Source organism: Triturus cristatus, chromosome 11 (genome assembly GCF_964204655.1).
Source record: "Triturus cristatus chromosome 11, aTriCri1.1, whole genome shotgun sequence".
NCBI lineage: Eukaryota > Metazoa > Chordata > Amphibia > Caudata > Salamandridae > Triturus > Triturus cristatus.
In genome coordinates, this window is record NC_140594.1 from 241,008,095 (window position 1) to 241,022,812 (window position 14,718).

General features: G+C 47.9%; 1 protein-coding gene across 1 annotated transcript; it reads right to left on the reverse strand.

Annotated features, from left to right (window-relative positions):
• Positions 1-2,148: 2,148 nt before the first annotated feature.
• Positions 2,149-8,693, reverse strand: LOC146783962 (uncharacterized). The gene is made up of 3 exons (XM_085633325.1): positions 7,478-8,693; positions 4,862-5,009; positions 2,149-2,640 (listed from the first exon to the last, which is right to left on the reverse strand). The coding sequence occupies exons 1-3, from the start codon at positions 7,875-7,877 to the stop codon at positions 2,427-2,429; spliced, it is 762 nt and encodes a 253-aa protein (XP_085489451.1). The 5' UTR covers positions 7,878-8,693; the 3' UTR covers positions 2,149-2,426.
• Positions 8,694-14,718: the final 6,025 nt, after the last annotated feature.

A 14,718-nucleotide genomic window follows, 5' to 3' on the forward strand; every position in this document is an offset into this window, starting at 1 on the left:
ACGCCATTCTCAATGACGTCCGAGGAAGCACGAACTGATCATATACCGAATGGTGCTACTGTTGAAGGCAAAACTCTTGTGACATTCCCTCCCTTTGTAGAAGTGTGCAAAATAGTGAAACAATGTACCAACTCATGACTCTGCCATATCACGCCTGCCAAATTGAAACAGATGTATAAATCGACAGATGGTCGGTGTTGGAGGGACTGTCGCCAGGAGGGGATGTGATTAGTGTGTGGTGGTTCTGCCCTAGGCTGTCGATCTTCTGGAACAAGATCTTTGGACACATTAGGAGGGTGGTGGGTTGAAGCCTGATCCCACCACAGTTGTTCTGAGCCTTGTGCCGACTGAGATTGCTGCATTTCCGACAGCTGACTGGAGCATGCTTCAAGCTGCTCAGCAACTTTTGGCACTGAAAGGGAAGTGCCCAGCAGTGCATACAATGCAGGAATGGGCAGGAAAGATTTGGATTTTATTAGCAATGGAGAGACTGTTCTGCGAACTTCGTGGTCTCCGCCACATATTTAATAAAAGAGTTCTGGCTAGCGTCCATCCAGATCACCATCTTGAGGTGCTTCTAGGAAGTCAGGGGCGAACAATGGTGCCATATCCCCAGACAAATCTCCTGTATTGCCCGGTGAGTCCTAGAAAGACTTTCACCTCAGTCTGGGTCTTGGAGGGTTCCCTAGCTAGGATGGTTTGTATCATGGGCTGGAAGAGCTGTGCCTTTCCCCCGCTGACTTGAAGTCAGTGTATGCTGGCTAGCATAGGTTTTGTACTGCAAGCACAGCCATTATGTACAAATTCCGGTGCTTAGACAAACATAGAAGGAATCCACACTCTGGACATGCATTTCAAAGGTTTTTGGAGAAAGCTTAACATTTATCCTTATCAAGCTCATGCTTAAACTGAAGTAGGCATTAGTGTTTGATACGAACCCTGGTCTGGCCGTCTTAGTAGATCGGGATTTGTGTCAAAAACTATGGCTGTCTGCGCTGTAATGATCCGGTTATACTCCCCAAATACAAAGCACTCTTTGTGCTGAGAAAAGGGCACATTTCCAGTGCAAAATACCTTTTTGCTCTGGAAAAAGAATACCTTTGTGAGACTTTTTGTGGCTCTGTGCTGGCACTAACGTTTAGTAAATCTGAGCCCTGGTAGAGACCTCTCAGTATGTCAGCTACTGTATAGGTAGGCCTATCCTTAAATAAGGGATATTATGCCTTGATCCTTTCCACTGATGGCAGCAAAGAGACCTTGGATGTACATTTAAAGCAGAAGAGGTAATCTTACAATTCACATGAGAATTATAATCCGCCAAATCCTAATTCCAGCATTTTGTGTGCTCTATAATCATCTCATTTGAAACAGTTTTACAAATCAGAAGTATTTTACACCACTCATCGTCGATCCACTCTTCACATTTACATAGCTTCTCATCCAATCAGATTCACTCCTTCGCTCACTGCCCAGGATCTCCTCACTTGCACAGATTCAGTTGCATTACCATGCATTCTGCAGCACACATAGAGAGAGGAAAATACCCACGGGGATTGTTTTTGTGCAGAAATGTGACTCTTCCTGCACAAAAACAATCCTGCTTACTATGCAGGCCCCCTTACACAATGGTGCATGGGTACATGCGTTGGCGCTAGGCAGCGCATTGTGCGCCAGTGCTAGGAAATGAGAGGTATGCGCCCTATAATGTTAAAAACGTTGCATTCCTTCCCTTTCCCTATCACACAGCGCAGTGCAGCATGGTGACTTGCTGTGCTACATGATTGTTTGATAAATATGCCCCCACTTTCTTCTGGTCAAAGTTTACACATCACCGATCACAAATCTATGAGTTGCCAGAAAAAGCATCACACTGCTGAAGCTCCAAATCTCTGGACCTTTTCATCAGCATTGCCATCCCTTCCGAAACCCTGCTTCTAATGTCAGGAAACCTTTATGTTGTTCATTGATCAGATCTGCTAGAGTGTGAATGTAACTTCGACCCCGGAAGACTTGCTTGTTTTCATATGCACCGCGTTTACCTGGCATAGCTATAGATAGAGGCTCTAAGCAAAGTCACATCAGAAACATAGGAATTAAAATCTGAATATTAAAATATTTATTCTAGAACAAAATAAATCTAAAGTATGTACATTTTCAACGAATAGACTGCACAAAAACACATTTATATTACATATTTATAACCTTTCTACACATAAATATTTTTACAGTTCTGGTATGAAGTGCATGAGTTCAACACATGATGCTTACAATGCACTCTCAAGAGGTGCAGATTTTCAGAGGCAATGAAGGTCTGTGCTGAGAAGCCATCGAAGCACACATGTGCTGGCATTTCTTTAAGTATTCTGCTTCCTGGAAGCAGGGCAGCCATCTTTAAATGTCATATGTCTCTTCGACGAGGTAAGTGTTCATGTATACAAGAGAGCTATGAAGGGAGCACGAAGAATGCTGACGCCATGGTATTCACAAGGCACCAGGAGACTGTCTTGGATGCAAAGCAGGTTCAAAGTGAGGTCAGCCCCCTCCTTCGCCATCATCTCTGGCTCCTCTCTCAACATGTCGAACAGAAACATAACATCCAGTGTCAGATCCAAAACATCATCTCTGGCCTTCTTTGTGTGGCTGTGAAAACAAATGAGATACAATAAGTGTCAGGTATAAGCTGGATGGTAAAGGAAAAGTCCAAATGTTCTTCAACAAACTACTATGGATTGCATTCAGAAAACAACATCAGTGCTTTCATTGCATGAATGGGGCTTCAAGAGTGCTTCTTCTATGCTTTGTCAATGCACTCGGTAGAAACATGGTTCATCACATAGATTGCTGCGACCTGTACATTGAAAGACTGTGATCCCTTCATGAAACTTTAGTGCACTCTAATGCTCCAATGGTGCCCAAGTAGCATCATTAAGATATAAACAGAACTTATGTTCTCTATCACAGTCCAATTTACACCCAAACCAACAGCAATTGTGTAGGGTCGTTTTATCTCATGAATGTATGCAGCCCACCCAGCTGTAATTTGGAGACAATAAGACTCTTTGCTACAGACACCACATGAGTACATTTAAGCACCATTTTGTTGATCTTCAGTTCTGTACACGGGCTGTGTAACGCACACAGTGGACCCTAATTGTAGGTCTTTGCATGTGCAGTGATTCAAGCTGTGGAGTTTCGCAGTTCTGACCGGACATCAATTACCATATGCAAGTATTGACCAGTGCCATTAATCATCTTTAGGAGGGGACGTTGATCATAACACTTTATGATGGGTGTGCTAGTTCTTAAATCTTTCGCATTTGTGCTACATGGGATATTCCTTGTGGTTTCTGGAACCACGATGGAAACTTCCCTGCTTCAATGCGAAGATCAAAGTACCCATGTGCCTCCTGGCCATGTGTTTGCAATCAATTGCTCCATGATTTCACTGGGTATGCATTATAATTTATGGTGCATTCTGTGCTGGGATTGGCCCTCTACACATACACATCAATCTATGGATTAGACAAAGATTTCCTTTTTTTGTTAAATAAAACTGGAAACCTGCCATTGTGTAGTTTGTATGGACTGTTCTTCATCAAGGCTCGGACCAGAGGAAAGATTTACTAACATTTTGCGCCGGGTTTGCATCACAAAAGTGGCACATGCCAGTGCAAAGCATTTTTTGGGGGTTGCTTTTCAGCGCAAATCCTGATGGGCATTGGAAAGCATCCCCAAGGTAACAGAAAAGAGCGACGGTGCAATGTATGGGTGGAATACGGGCGTTTCCATGTAACTACCATTGGATTTTTACATAAAGCCCTATCTACTAAAAAAATGTAGACAGGACTTTGTGCCAAAAATGACCTCCTCCTCAAGGCAGGCATAAAGTTTGTTTCCAATTTTGCATGTGTAGTGCACTGTATAACAACACATGCAAGAAATATGTTGAACTACGTCTAGCATATTGTTATTACCCCCGCTAGTACAAAATCTATGCTTGACATCTTACAATATGGTGCAAGAGAGTATGCATAGGCGCAAGGAAGCCCAAAGTGTTCCAGCTCGGGGTGGGGGTGGGGGGGCAGAAACTGGGCCATACCTTAGTAGATATAACACTCTGCCTTCCCTGCAACACACTTTTGTTGCTACACTGTGTTGCATTTTAAACTTTGTAAGTCTGCCCTCAAGTGTTTTACATACCAGAGATCTTTAGTTCTTCCTGTTTGTGAACAGTCAGAGGTTAGAACATCTGGTTAATTTGTTTTACATATTCATGTGTGGATGCTCCCCAACTCCCACATTAAAGAGGGCTCTGTCTATCATCAGTAACAAATGCATTTTTTTATGTAAAGGCGCACTTGTGCGTGAAACAAGCATTTGAATCCGGTAAAAAATATTTTACTCCACTAAATTACAAACTTTTTTTCACTTTCAGGAGTAGGGTATAAAACACTCCCATATCAGAGTCTCCTTTGAAGCCCTGTTCAGCAATCCCTCATGCTGCAAACACAAGACTTTTGAGAAGAGTTTTGGCAATAGTTGATGCCATCTCATGAGGAATAAGGGTTCTGGCACTAGTTAATGCCATCTCATAAGGAATATGTCATGCACTTAACTGAACCAGAGGCTGCTTCAAAGCACTTGCAGGCACTTTGAAAGGGGACACAGTCTCAACTTAGCAGTGTAGGCCTTTCAAATTACTAAGTCTTTCCACATGTCTGTATAGGCCACCTTGCCTCTACGCCTGACCACCTAAACAAGGTCTAGAAGCACTCACTCGCAAAGCACTTGATTAGCACTGGATAAATGGGCAAACAAACACTCGCACAGGAACTGGATGGCACCACTGCCAGACACGTACCTTGAGCTGCTGAAGCCCGGGGTCTGCAGCACTGGCACCACAGTCACATGGTCTGGGTTGGACACCTCCAGATGCAGCTCTGCTCTCTGTACAGACAGCTCCAGCGTCTGAGGGTCCATGTAAAACTCCAAGTCCGTCAGAGGCCCATCTGAAAGGAAGAGAGGTGAGAGGGTGAGAATGTGCAAGCTGCGCCACTCCGACAACTCCCAGCATCTTTGCTTGACAGCACCATATAATACAATTTGGGGTGAGTGGATGATCCGACCTGGACAGTGCAACACCACAAACACAACACCACAAACTGATCCAGATTTTCCCCAGACTCAATTGGAAGATAGAAGTTTTAGTGCAAGTAATAGTGCCCACCACCAAATATTCACTGGTCTGGGACCGGAGACATAGGAGCAAACTAAGAGAAGTGGGAAAGCCTGGGTTGGAATTTACTTGTGGTTGCCTTAAGACCAGCAATGTTGCCACTAGACCGATCCCTTCCTTTACATCCCAACAGGTTTATAACGACCTTTGAGACCAAAAGTTGTCATTACTTGTGGTAACTTGTTTAACTTTTATTTACATACACTTTGCTGACAGTCTTTTTCCTACTACGTTCTATGAATGTTTTTTATTATAACGTTGTACTTGTTTTGAGTGGGTGAACCAACTTCTTGAATTAGCTCTTTGCATATTAATGCATTTTAGGTCAGCAGGGTTAAAGCGGTGCTGGCACGGCAGCAACTTGTTATATTGCAAATGTCACTGTGTCACCTTGCACAAAGAATGCGACTCTAACTCGTTCAATAATGCTAAAACACAAAAACTGGGACATTTAAAAAATATAAAAAGGTCTCTTTAACTTTACATCGTGACTTTTAACAGATAAGAAGAACAACACACTAACCATGACAATAACACTTTCATAAATATGAATGCAACTGCTACTTCATCTCGAATAGCACTATCTCTAGAGGTAAATAGTCACTACTGCTGAGTGAAGATTGTTGCGTTCCTCTGCTTAAGTGCAGCTACTCGACGTGAGCATTGTTCTCGTTGTTGCCCCGGCGGCTCTCTTGAGATCTAGATCTGATACCACCCCCACCGTTCCAACCATTTTTCTGCCTCCCGTCTGAGACTGTACCCCAGAAGTCGACGGATGGCGGTGAAGCTACTCAAAGCATAAGGTTGCGAGGTAGGTGTAAAATAATTTCCCCCGCAATAGTCTGGGAGTGTTAAAATTCTCAAATCCAGAATATCACAGAAAGCATTTTGTGAGTGTTAGGGCACATTAGGAGTCATGCACAACTAACGCATGCGCATAACATAGAGGACACCGTGCCACCAATCGAAGTTTAGAACACCGGCTCCTTCTAGAGAGAGCTTCCTGCACGTACTCGGAAAACGGTCCTGGGCTGAGACTACTTTGCGCAGTGTATATATCCCCAGGAAGCTTCACTCTGTCAAGCTGTTTCCAGACTGTCGATTACGCACCTCGGAGTTTAACTAGGTGCCAAATGCGCTATAAAACGCGCGATTCAATTACAAAGCGCTATTTGCCGCAGTGGTGCCATGGGCCCCCCGGCGGCCCTGTCATCTGGTTTGGTAATAAAATACAGTTATGAGTAGGATGCAGTCGCCCCTTAAACAGCTGGGCCTCGGCGCCACTGCACCTGCGGGGCTATTGATAGCTACGCCCCTGCCGGGCTTCCGTGGACCTAGCACCCAGGGAGAGATGGAGAACGGCATATGGTTAACCGTCCGGTTCTTCATTTAATAGTCATTATTTGTATTTTTTTTTTATTGTTGCATTGGTATAGCGAGCCCTGGTCCAGCTCGCGCCCCCTTAAGTCTAAGAAGGGCATTTCAGAGCTACTCAAGCATCATGCAGAGATACCCCCAAAAAACTTTGTTTAATCTTTTTTCAAAATAAGATGTACATGTGTTTCTTTCTTTTCTAGTATAGATATTGGGAATACCTCGAAGCAACCAGTGATTACTTTGTGTGGGGGCATTAGCAAACAGCAAACCTGCAACACTCGTGGTTCTGGTAATACCTGAAATACGACTGGGTGTAATGCTTTAAGGAGCATGGATATAAAATCTAATCTATAGCGAGGAAAGGAAATATAGTGGTGATGTGGCTTCAATGCGCGTCGACACCACCCAATTCATAGAGGTGCTGTGCGCTAAAAAATGCAAAGATAACATGCACGTAGGCGTGTTGTAGCAAGTCATTGAAGAGAGAATGCAATAATAAAACTACTAAACTAAAGGACACAGACAGACACAAACAACGTCGAAATTCGTACAAGTTTTGACAATCAAATTCAGCGAGGCCAGTGGCCCTATGAAGAATTCAACGAAATAAACATTCCGGCAACCCTTAAAGAAATTGTGCAAATGAAACTTAGGGAGTTTAAGTATTATTAACTCTTTTTTAGGGAATTTTAAATTAGCAATGTACGTCTCGGGACACAGGCCGATAAATGCGCTCCGAGGCTACCGCGATTTGCAGCGTTTAACCTCCTCCTCTATCTCAATGTAAATAAATGCCATCTGCCTGTGCGATTGTTAACCAGTCATGGAGTAAAGTGGAGTCGAACTGTAGATAGTGACACTTACCTAGTAGTACTCGTCCCTGGAGACCCTTGATTTTCCTGCAGGGGAAGCCCAGCTTACAGCAGCTGTAAATCCGCTTGATGTACTGGAAGAGATGCTGGTGGGGAAAGACGGGCCTGGGGGGTCCCGAGGCAGCAGTGCGCACCCGGAGCCTAAAGGGGGCGCTGTCCTCCAGCGCGGCCAACTTGTGGTGCCCGCTGCTCCAGGGCTGGCTCATGTGCAGGCACTGAAGTCGGGGGTCCGCCCTGCCGAGGTCATTGTAGTCCACGCCGAAACCCACATCCTCGGACCTTCCGGCGGCCCAGTGCCGGGCGGACACCTGGCTGTGCCTGGGGTAGAGCGGCAGGGCCCGGCCCTCCTGGAGGAGAGAGAGCAGACAGCAAAGGGCGAGAGCGTCCCACATGGCGCGGCACAGAGGGGTGAAATGGCCGCGGCGCGCCGGGCCGTCCCTTAAATAGGCCTCCCCGGGCCCTGCACAGACTCTCTGGCTGCTCGGACGACATTCACTGGAGGAATCCTTTCTGCGGCTGATGGTCTGAACTCCCCGAACAATGCGCTGCCCATGCTGCGATAATCACTTATATTTACACACCCATCGCCTATGTAAATGGCCGGCAGCGCCTCTGAGGGGTGAAAGAAATAGCACTTAAGAGGAGCAGCGGTGAAAGCACTGCTTAGGCCAGTCTATTCTTGGGAACTGTGCTGAATGTAAACAGTCTTTAAAAAGCAAACTTTTTTTTTTCAAAGTAAAGAAGGGCGTGATGTCCGTTAGATGTCTCCTGGATTTGATGCGGTTGATGCCAGCCAGCATTACAGTGGTCGGTGCACACAGCGCCTGCAAGGCTGCCCCCAGTTCATACACACTGGTCACCAATTGTGTAGCAAGGATGCCATGGAAACCTGGTGCAAGCAAGGGGAATGTCCCCCTTGACTACACTTGGGCTATTAAAATACAGCAGCGTTCAATGAGCCCCCAGGACTCTGGACCCCTGTGCTACTGCACCTGCTGCACCACTGGTAACTACTCCCCTGTATTTCACCCAACTGTCACTGCTCCGAATTGACATTTGGTGTCCATGTTGACTCAAGGACGAGGTCTTTTCCAGCCTGTTCAAAGGTGCCCCGCGTTTTAATGCCTTCCATGGCCTTTCCAGCAACGTTTAAGTCGCAGGGGCTACAGAGACTCCTATCTCGTCAACGTCTTTTAGACCATCCTCGGAGACTAACAGGGGGCAAAAGTCCGGGCACTGCAAAAAGTTAAGTTAGAGAGCGCGTGTGCGACAGAAGGCGCAAAGTTCGGAATAGAAGGGGCACTGCTCGGGTCAGGTGTTTGTAATTCACTAGTGAGTACTGGGTGGGGAGGGGGCACTCCCGAGGGGAGATTACAGAGTGAGCACAGCAGGGTAATCTGCGCCCACTGACTAATGAGCCCCTCATTGTCTTTTATGTGTGTGCAGAGCCCCTGGAACAAACGCATCGCATTGCTGAGCTAACTGCCCCCATGCACGTTTAGCATGCAGCGGGAGGGGGACGGGGGAGGGTCAGAAAGGAGACTCCCTGGCTAGGCCTGTGGGGTACACGCGGTTTAACCCCCATTCCCAATGACAATACAATTACCCTTATCTTCAGGGTTAGGAAAAAACGTGCAGTGAATTCCAACTCAACCCAGAAAGACAATGACAATTACTTTTAAAAAGTGAATGTCGAGATTGACTCACCCACCCACGGCACTCCGAGGAGTGGTGTGCGCGCCACTGATAAAGATTGATACAAGGCACCGCAATCATCCTAAACGCATTACGCGGCCGACGTGCCTTCTGGGGCTGCCTCGTGAAGTGAGTGTTTACATGGTTTCACGCACAAACGTTTGATAACAGACCGTAGACAACCGCGAGTGGCCTCGCGCCTTACCTTCTGCAGATCACGCTCCGTCGGTGCCGAAAGGTGCGCTCCACCCAGTGCGCGTGAGATCCGGCTGCTCCCTGCAGACCTGCACGTGCACGGGCCACAGAGGGCATCGCGCGCGCTCGCATTCCCACACATTTCTCCTCAGCGACAGTGCGACGACTCGTTGTGAATGGCAGTGCCCACTTAAAATGCGAGTGGAGAGTAACGACTCACGCGGAAGAGGAGGATATTATGAGAAGATGGGAAGTGGGACGGCAGTGAGCCTTCCGGAGGTGCTTAACTGTTAATACAAAAAGTGAGATCAGTTTGGTGTTTTACCCTCCCCCAGCCCCACCCGCCCCCTTTGCTACAGACACTCGGACATCGTTGACTGCATGTTACGCGCGTTTTACACACTCCTTAATATTAAATAACGCCTGTAAGCCTATGCAAATCCTACCTAGGGCCCAACCCCGTGCACTGAACGGATCCGCTGAGGGGTCTGTTTTTTAACAGGGTCAGATTGGGACAGAAGATGGGCCCAGGCACGAAAATATCAGTGGCCGTCATCAGCGAATCAGAAAGCAAAAAGAAAATGGCCCATGTATGCAAATCGGGACAGTTTTAAAGCTGTAGAGACGCGCTGTTGAAGTGTTGGTATGGGAGATTGCATGCTTTGTGCTTGCTGTAGGTGATTTTTGTGGGAATATCAGGAAAATCAGCTGTTAAAACTGGCCCACTAGACCGTAAAATAGCCCCACAAATCAGCTAAAAACGGACGGTATCTTCTGAAAACCACAGCATTGCCCGTGGACCAGGACTAAAGTTCTGGAGCTATTCAAGTCTGGTGCCAGCACCACAACAACAACCCGATTTAAGGGAATCAAACAGGGCGACCCCTGGCTGCAGCAAACGGAAACCGGCTGATCTGAATGAACCCCGAGAACTGCTGTCAGTGTAGCGAGGGGATCCGAGGAGTGGCTGTATATGGCCGCTGTTCCCTCACAAAACTCCCGGCCTAGCTCTCAACAGTGCAGCGGGTGCAGTGGCCTTGGAGCCCCGGGATCTGAAGGGTGTTCTGTACCACAATTACCTGTCAGACCCTCCTGTGTGACTGACCCTGCTGGGTGGCGTACTCTTCCAAGTATAGACGTTTTTTGGCACCCCTCCTGCTCACTGGATATTCAGTGTATTCCTTGTGTGCTCTTAACTCCGGTTTTTTTGCCGCCTTAGTCCAATCGTCCCCCTTCTATCCTTGGAATTCGAGCATTTTCCTCTGATTGGCGAGCTGGAATAATTGACGCTCAATTATACTACATTACCCCTAATCAAGCCAAGTATGTTCTAGGTCCTACTGACGATACTTTATCCCTTTAGGATCAAATGACCATCAACATTTTGGTCTCACGAACCTTATTACTAATGTTATCTTGCTAGAGTACTTTCTCACTGTGTGGGACGCTGCACCGATTTTGCATCCCTCGTATGAGCATCCAGCACGTTTTTCCACCTGGCACACTCACTGTTCAATATTGATTGCTGTTCTCAAATTATTCAGTAAATAAGCATTGAAAGGTGGCCCATACAACGATGCTTCTGCCTTGGGCATGACCCGCAGTCTCGTTAATCACCCTGCGCCGACCAGCATCTTGGGAAGTCGTGCGGCGGCGAGAGTGGCAGTGGGGCATGGCCAAAGGGCGGCACCAAGAAAGGTGCGGCGAGGTATAGGGTTCAGACTCTTTGTTCCTGCCCACCTGGCCGCAAGCTGCGCTGCCCCCTGACACTGCTGGACAAGACCCCCGGCTAACACTAGGAGCCGCTGCGGGCGGGATGCCTGCATGTCCGCTGCGATGTCGTTGTAAATTGAGCAGAGCGGCTGTGTGGGTGGCCAGCGGCTAGCTGTGCGGGCCCAATTTCCCCCTTCTCTGGGGAGAGGGACGTTCACGTTTTATTGCTTGTTTTGTTCTGATAGTTGTAAGAGTTTGAGCAAGCTCCCCATTTTGGTGGTGCTAGCTTTGTTTCAGGTGAACGAGGCGCCCGTGGCATTTTTGCTGCGTAGAGGCGCAATAATGGTTTGAGCATTTGGGCGCTTATTTACAAGCCCCTTGTGCTGCTGGTGTGTAACTTTTAATATTGGAAAAAGTGACGTACCGGGGGCGCAAGGGGCTTGTAACAAGGCCCTTGCGCCACTTTTGCGTCATTTTTAACATGGGAAAAGTGACGCAAAAGTGGCACAAGGGGCTTGTAAATCTGCACCTTACTTTTTAGGATCTAGCGTTATTTGGGGAACACTGTTTCAGCTGGAGGTGCATAGGGCGTTGGTGCCATTTTAGGCTTTTTTTCTTGGTTGTTGTGACGATTTTGGTGCTCTGAGGATCCTTGTTTTGGGGCAAAATAATGGTGTGCTTGTAGCAGTAGTTTACCCTCCCCTTCTGTTGGCTGGTCGGTCCCTGGTTCGGGGCTGCTGTCGCCGTGATCCCTAGTCTCACTAAAGCCCTGGTTTGCCTGCCATCAGCAGTGCCATCTGCTTGCCCGAGATCAACGTTATGTTATGTTAAAATTATTTGTAAAGCGCGCTTACACCAAGCGGTTTCATGGCGCTAATAACGGGATGCGGCAGTAGTTTAGTGACAGATGCTTACTCGTATGCCTGAGAAAACGAGAATTTTAACGAGTGTTCTATAACGGGTGTATGAGGTTACTGATCTGAACTCCGTGGGAAGGGAGTTCCAGAATTGAGGGGCCAGAAGAGAGAATCTAGGACCACCGTGTTTTTTTCCGCTTTGAGGGGGGGACAGTGAGCAGGTTCAAGTGGGAGGAGCGAAGTTCACGTGAGGGGGTATAGCGATGTATCATAGAGGAGATAAATGCCGGGCCTTAACCGGCCAGGGCTTTAAAGATAGTACAACCCAATTTGAATGCGCAGCGTTTGGCCACTGGGAGCCAGTGGAGACTCTTCATCAAGGGGCGGACATGTTGATGTCTGGGTTGATAAGATGAGCCTAGCTGCTTGGTTCTGAACCATTTGTAGGCGATGGAGCTGGTAAGCTGGAATGCCAACATAGAGTGAGTTGGCGTAGTCGATACGGGAAATGACCAGAGCCAGGAGAACTAGAGTTAGGGCCTCGGTGGTTAGGAATCTGCAAATTTTCCGGATTCTACGTAAATGGAAGAAGCAAGATGATACCACCGCGCTGATCTGGGAATTCATGGACAGACCTTTGCTTATTATGACCCCTAGGCTTTTTAAGGATTGTGCTGGGTGAGGAGGGTTGCCTAAGAGAGGAGGCCAGAAGTTAAGGTTCCAAGGATTGGAGGTGCCGCCGGTCAGGATTAGCTCAGTCTAGTCAGGGTTGAGCTTCAATTGATTGGCGTACATCCAGTTACTGATGAGGTTCATGGTGGACTCGAAGTTGGAGTCTGAGGTGGTGGAGGAGTCGATTTTAAACACCAGCTGAAGGTCGTCGGCGTAGCTAAAAGCAGCTACTTCACTGTTGCGTAGGGAGCGTATCAAAGGTGACATGTACAGATTAAAAAGAAGGGGTTGAGAGAGAAGACCCCTGAGGGACCCCACTTGTCAGCCTGACTTTCACAGCTGAGAAGTTGGCTAGGCAGACTGCCTGGAAACGATTGTCTAAGAAGGAGGAGATCCAGTTCAGGGCCAGTCCCTGGATGCTGGCATTGCTGACACGGTCGATCAGGAGATCATGATCGACCGTGTCAAAAGCCGCCGACAGATCCAGAAGTACGAGGGCCTGGGAGATGTTTTGATCGACCCCCTTCCTAAGCTTGTCCATGACTGCTAGGATGACTAACTCCGTGGAGTGTGCTAGTCTAAATCCTGCCTGTTGGGGGTCAAGGAACAGTGAATGTTCAATAAAAGAGCTAAGGCAATAAGCTACATGAGCTTCTCAGATCTTACTGAGATAGGGGAGTAGCGAGATGGGGCGGAAGTTGCTTACGACCCGGACCCCCCAGAGCAACCCCGTTCCACCCATTGAGTACCCACAAACCATTCAATACTCCAAGGTGTGGGAAAATAAGGCCATGTTTAATACAACAAGATAATCATAAACATGACAATCAATAACATTGATAAACTTTTCAGGTTACAAATTAATTTTTTCCACATTTAATGTTTATAAGCGTTCTGAATTCATAACCCAATATTCTTGTCCCTAATACCCTCCAGCACTAAGGGGCCTCCTGGCTCGCATCCCCAACGATTGAGAACCACGGAAGGCACAACCCACCTGCGTCCTTGAGTGGTGAGCCCCCCAGCCCTTGGTCCTTGTCCGTCTATTTCCGGGGGGCCCACCCCTCGCCACCAGGCTGCCAAGGAGGCTCGTGTGACCTGTCGCCTTTGCCTCTCCAGCAGCCGGTGTCCCTATTCTCCCTGCGGAGAGCTTACCGTCTCTCCCCTCATTGCTGGCCTCGGGAGTGTGCCAGCGGGCCTCCCGTTACCCTAAAATTCACAGCTCTGTGACCCCTTTTCCGCCACTAGGGTGACCAGGGCCCCCAGGTCCTTCACCCCCCCACCAAAAAACAGGTTTTGCACAAATTACCAGGTCCCCCTGATCCACATGTCCGTGCCAATGTCCGATAAGTGAACGCCGTCGTGGTGAAACATCTTGTCCCCAGTTATTAGTCTGTGAGGAATATGGCACAAGCGGCCCAGACCTGAGCACAACTTGGCCAACTCCCCGTTGAGGCGTCTCACCGACACATTCAAGGCCCGGGATCTGACCCCCTCCGCCCAAGTCCGGCGAGGGATCATGCATGACCACGCAATCGGGGCCCGTGGGAATGTTCTCCCCAGCCAGGCAAATTCAGCCAGTAAGTCCTCTCTTACTGCCATGCGACCCAATTTCACCATGACATTTCCTCCCAGGTGCAAGATTATTAGATCCGGGGACGGATGTCCCTCGCGTTCCCGTGTCTCCTCAACCAGTTGACGCAACTGCCGGATTTGCAGACCACCGACGCCTCGCCATAAGAATGATGTCCTTTTTAAACCCACTGGTTTTGCCACTCGCTTCTGCCGCAGCCGGACCATGGCGCGCCGCACGAACGAGTGTCCCAACACCCAGATTACTTTAGTTGACATACTAATAGCGAGGGAGAAGAAAAACAATGTCAGCGTGGTCAACTCTATATACTGAACTTAATTTCAAAGTAACTCAGGCCGAATATAGCGCTTAAAACAAGATGATGACCAGCGCCCCACTTTCTTAACCGTCTCAGCCGGTAAACCAGCTCCTGCAGCCAGCGTTGCTGCCCCTATCCTTAAGGAGTGAGATGAATATCCCTTAGGATCCAACCCTAGGCAGTCCAAAGCCCGTTGAAACACAGCCCTG

Excerpts from the sequence above, each read along its gene's own strand:
- LOC146783962 (XM_085633325.1), bottom strand. The coding sequence starts at position 7,877 with ATGTGGGACGCTCTCGCCCTTTGCTGTCTGCTCTCTCTCCTCCAGGAG. Across the intron at positions 5,010-7,477 it reads CCAGGGACGAGTACTACTAG|ATGGGCCTCTGACGGACTTG; the intron begins GTAAGTGTCACT and ends TCTTCCTTTCAG. Across the intron at positions 2,641-4,861 it reads CCGGGCTTCAGCAGCTCAAG|CCACACAAAGAAGGCCAGAG; the intron begins GTACGTGTCTGG and ends TTGTTTTCACAG.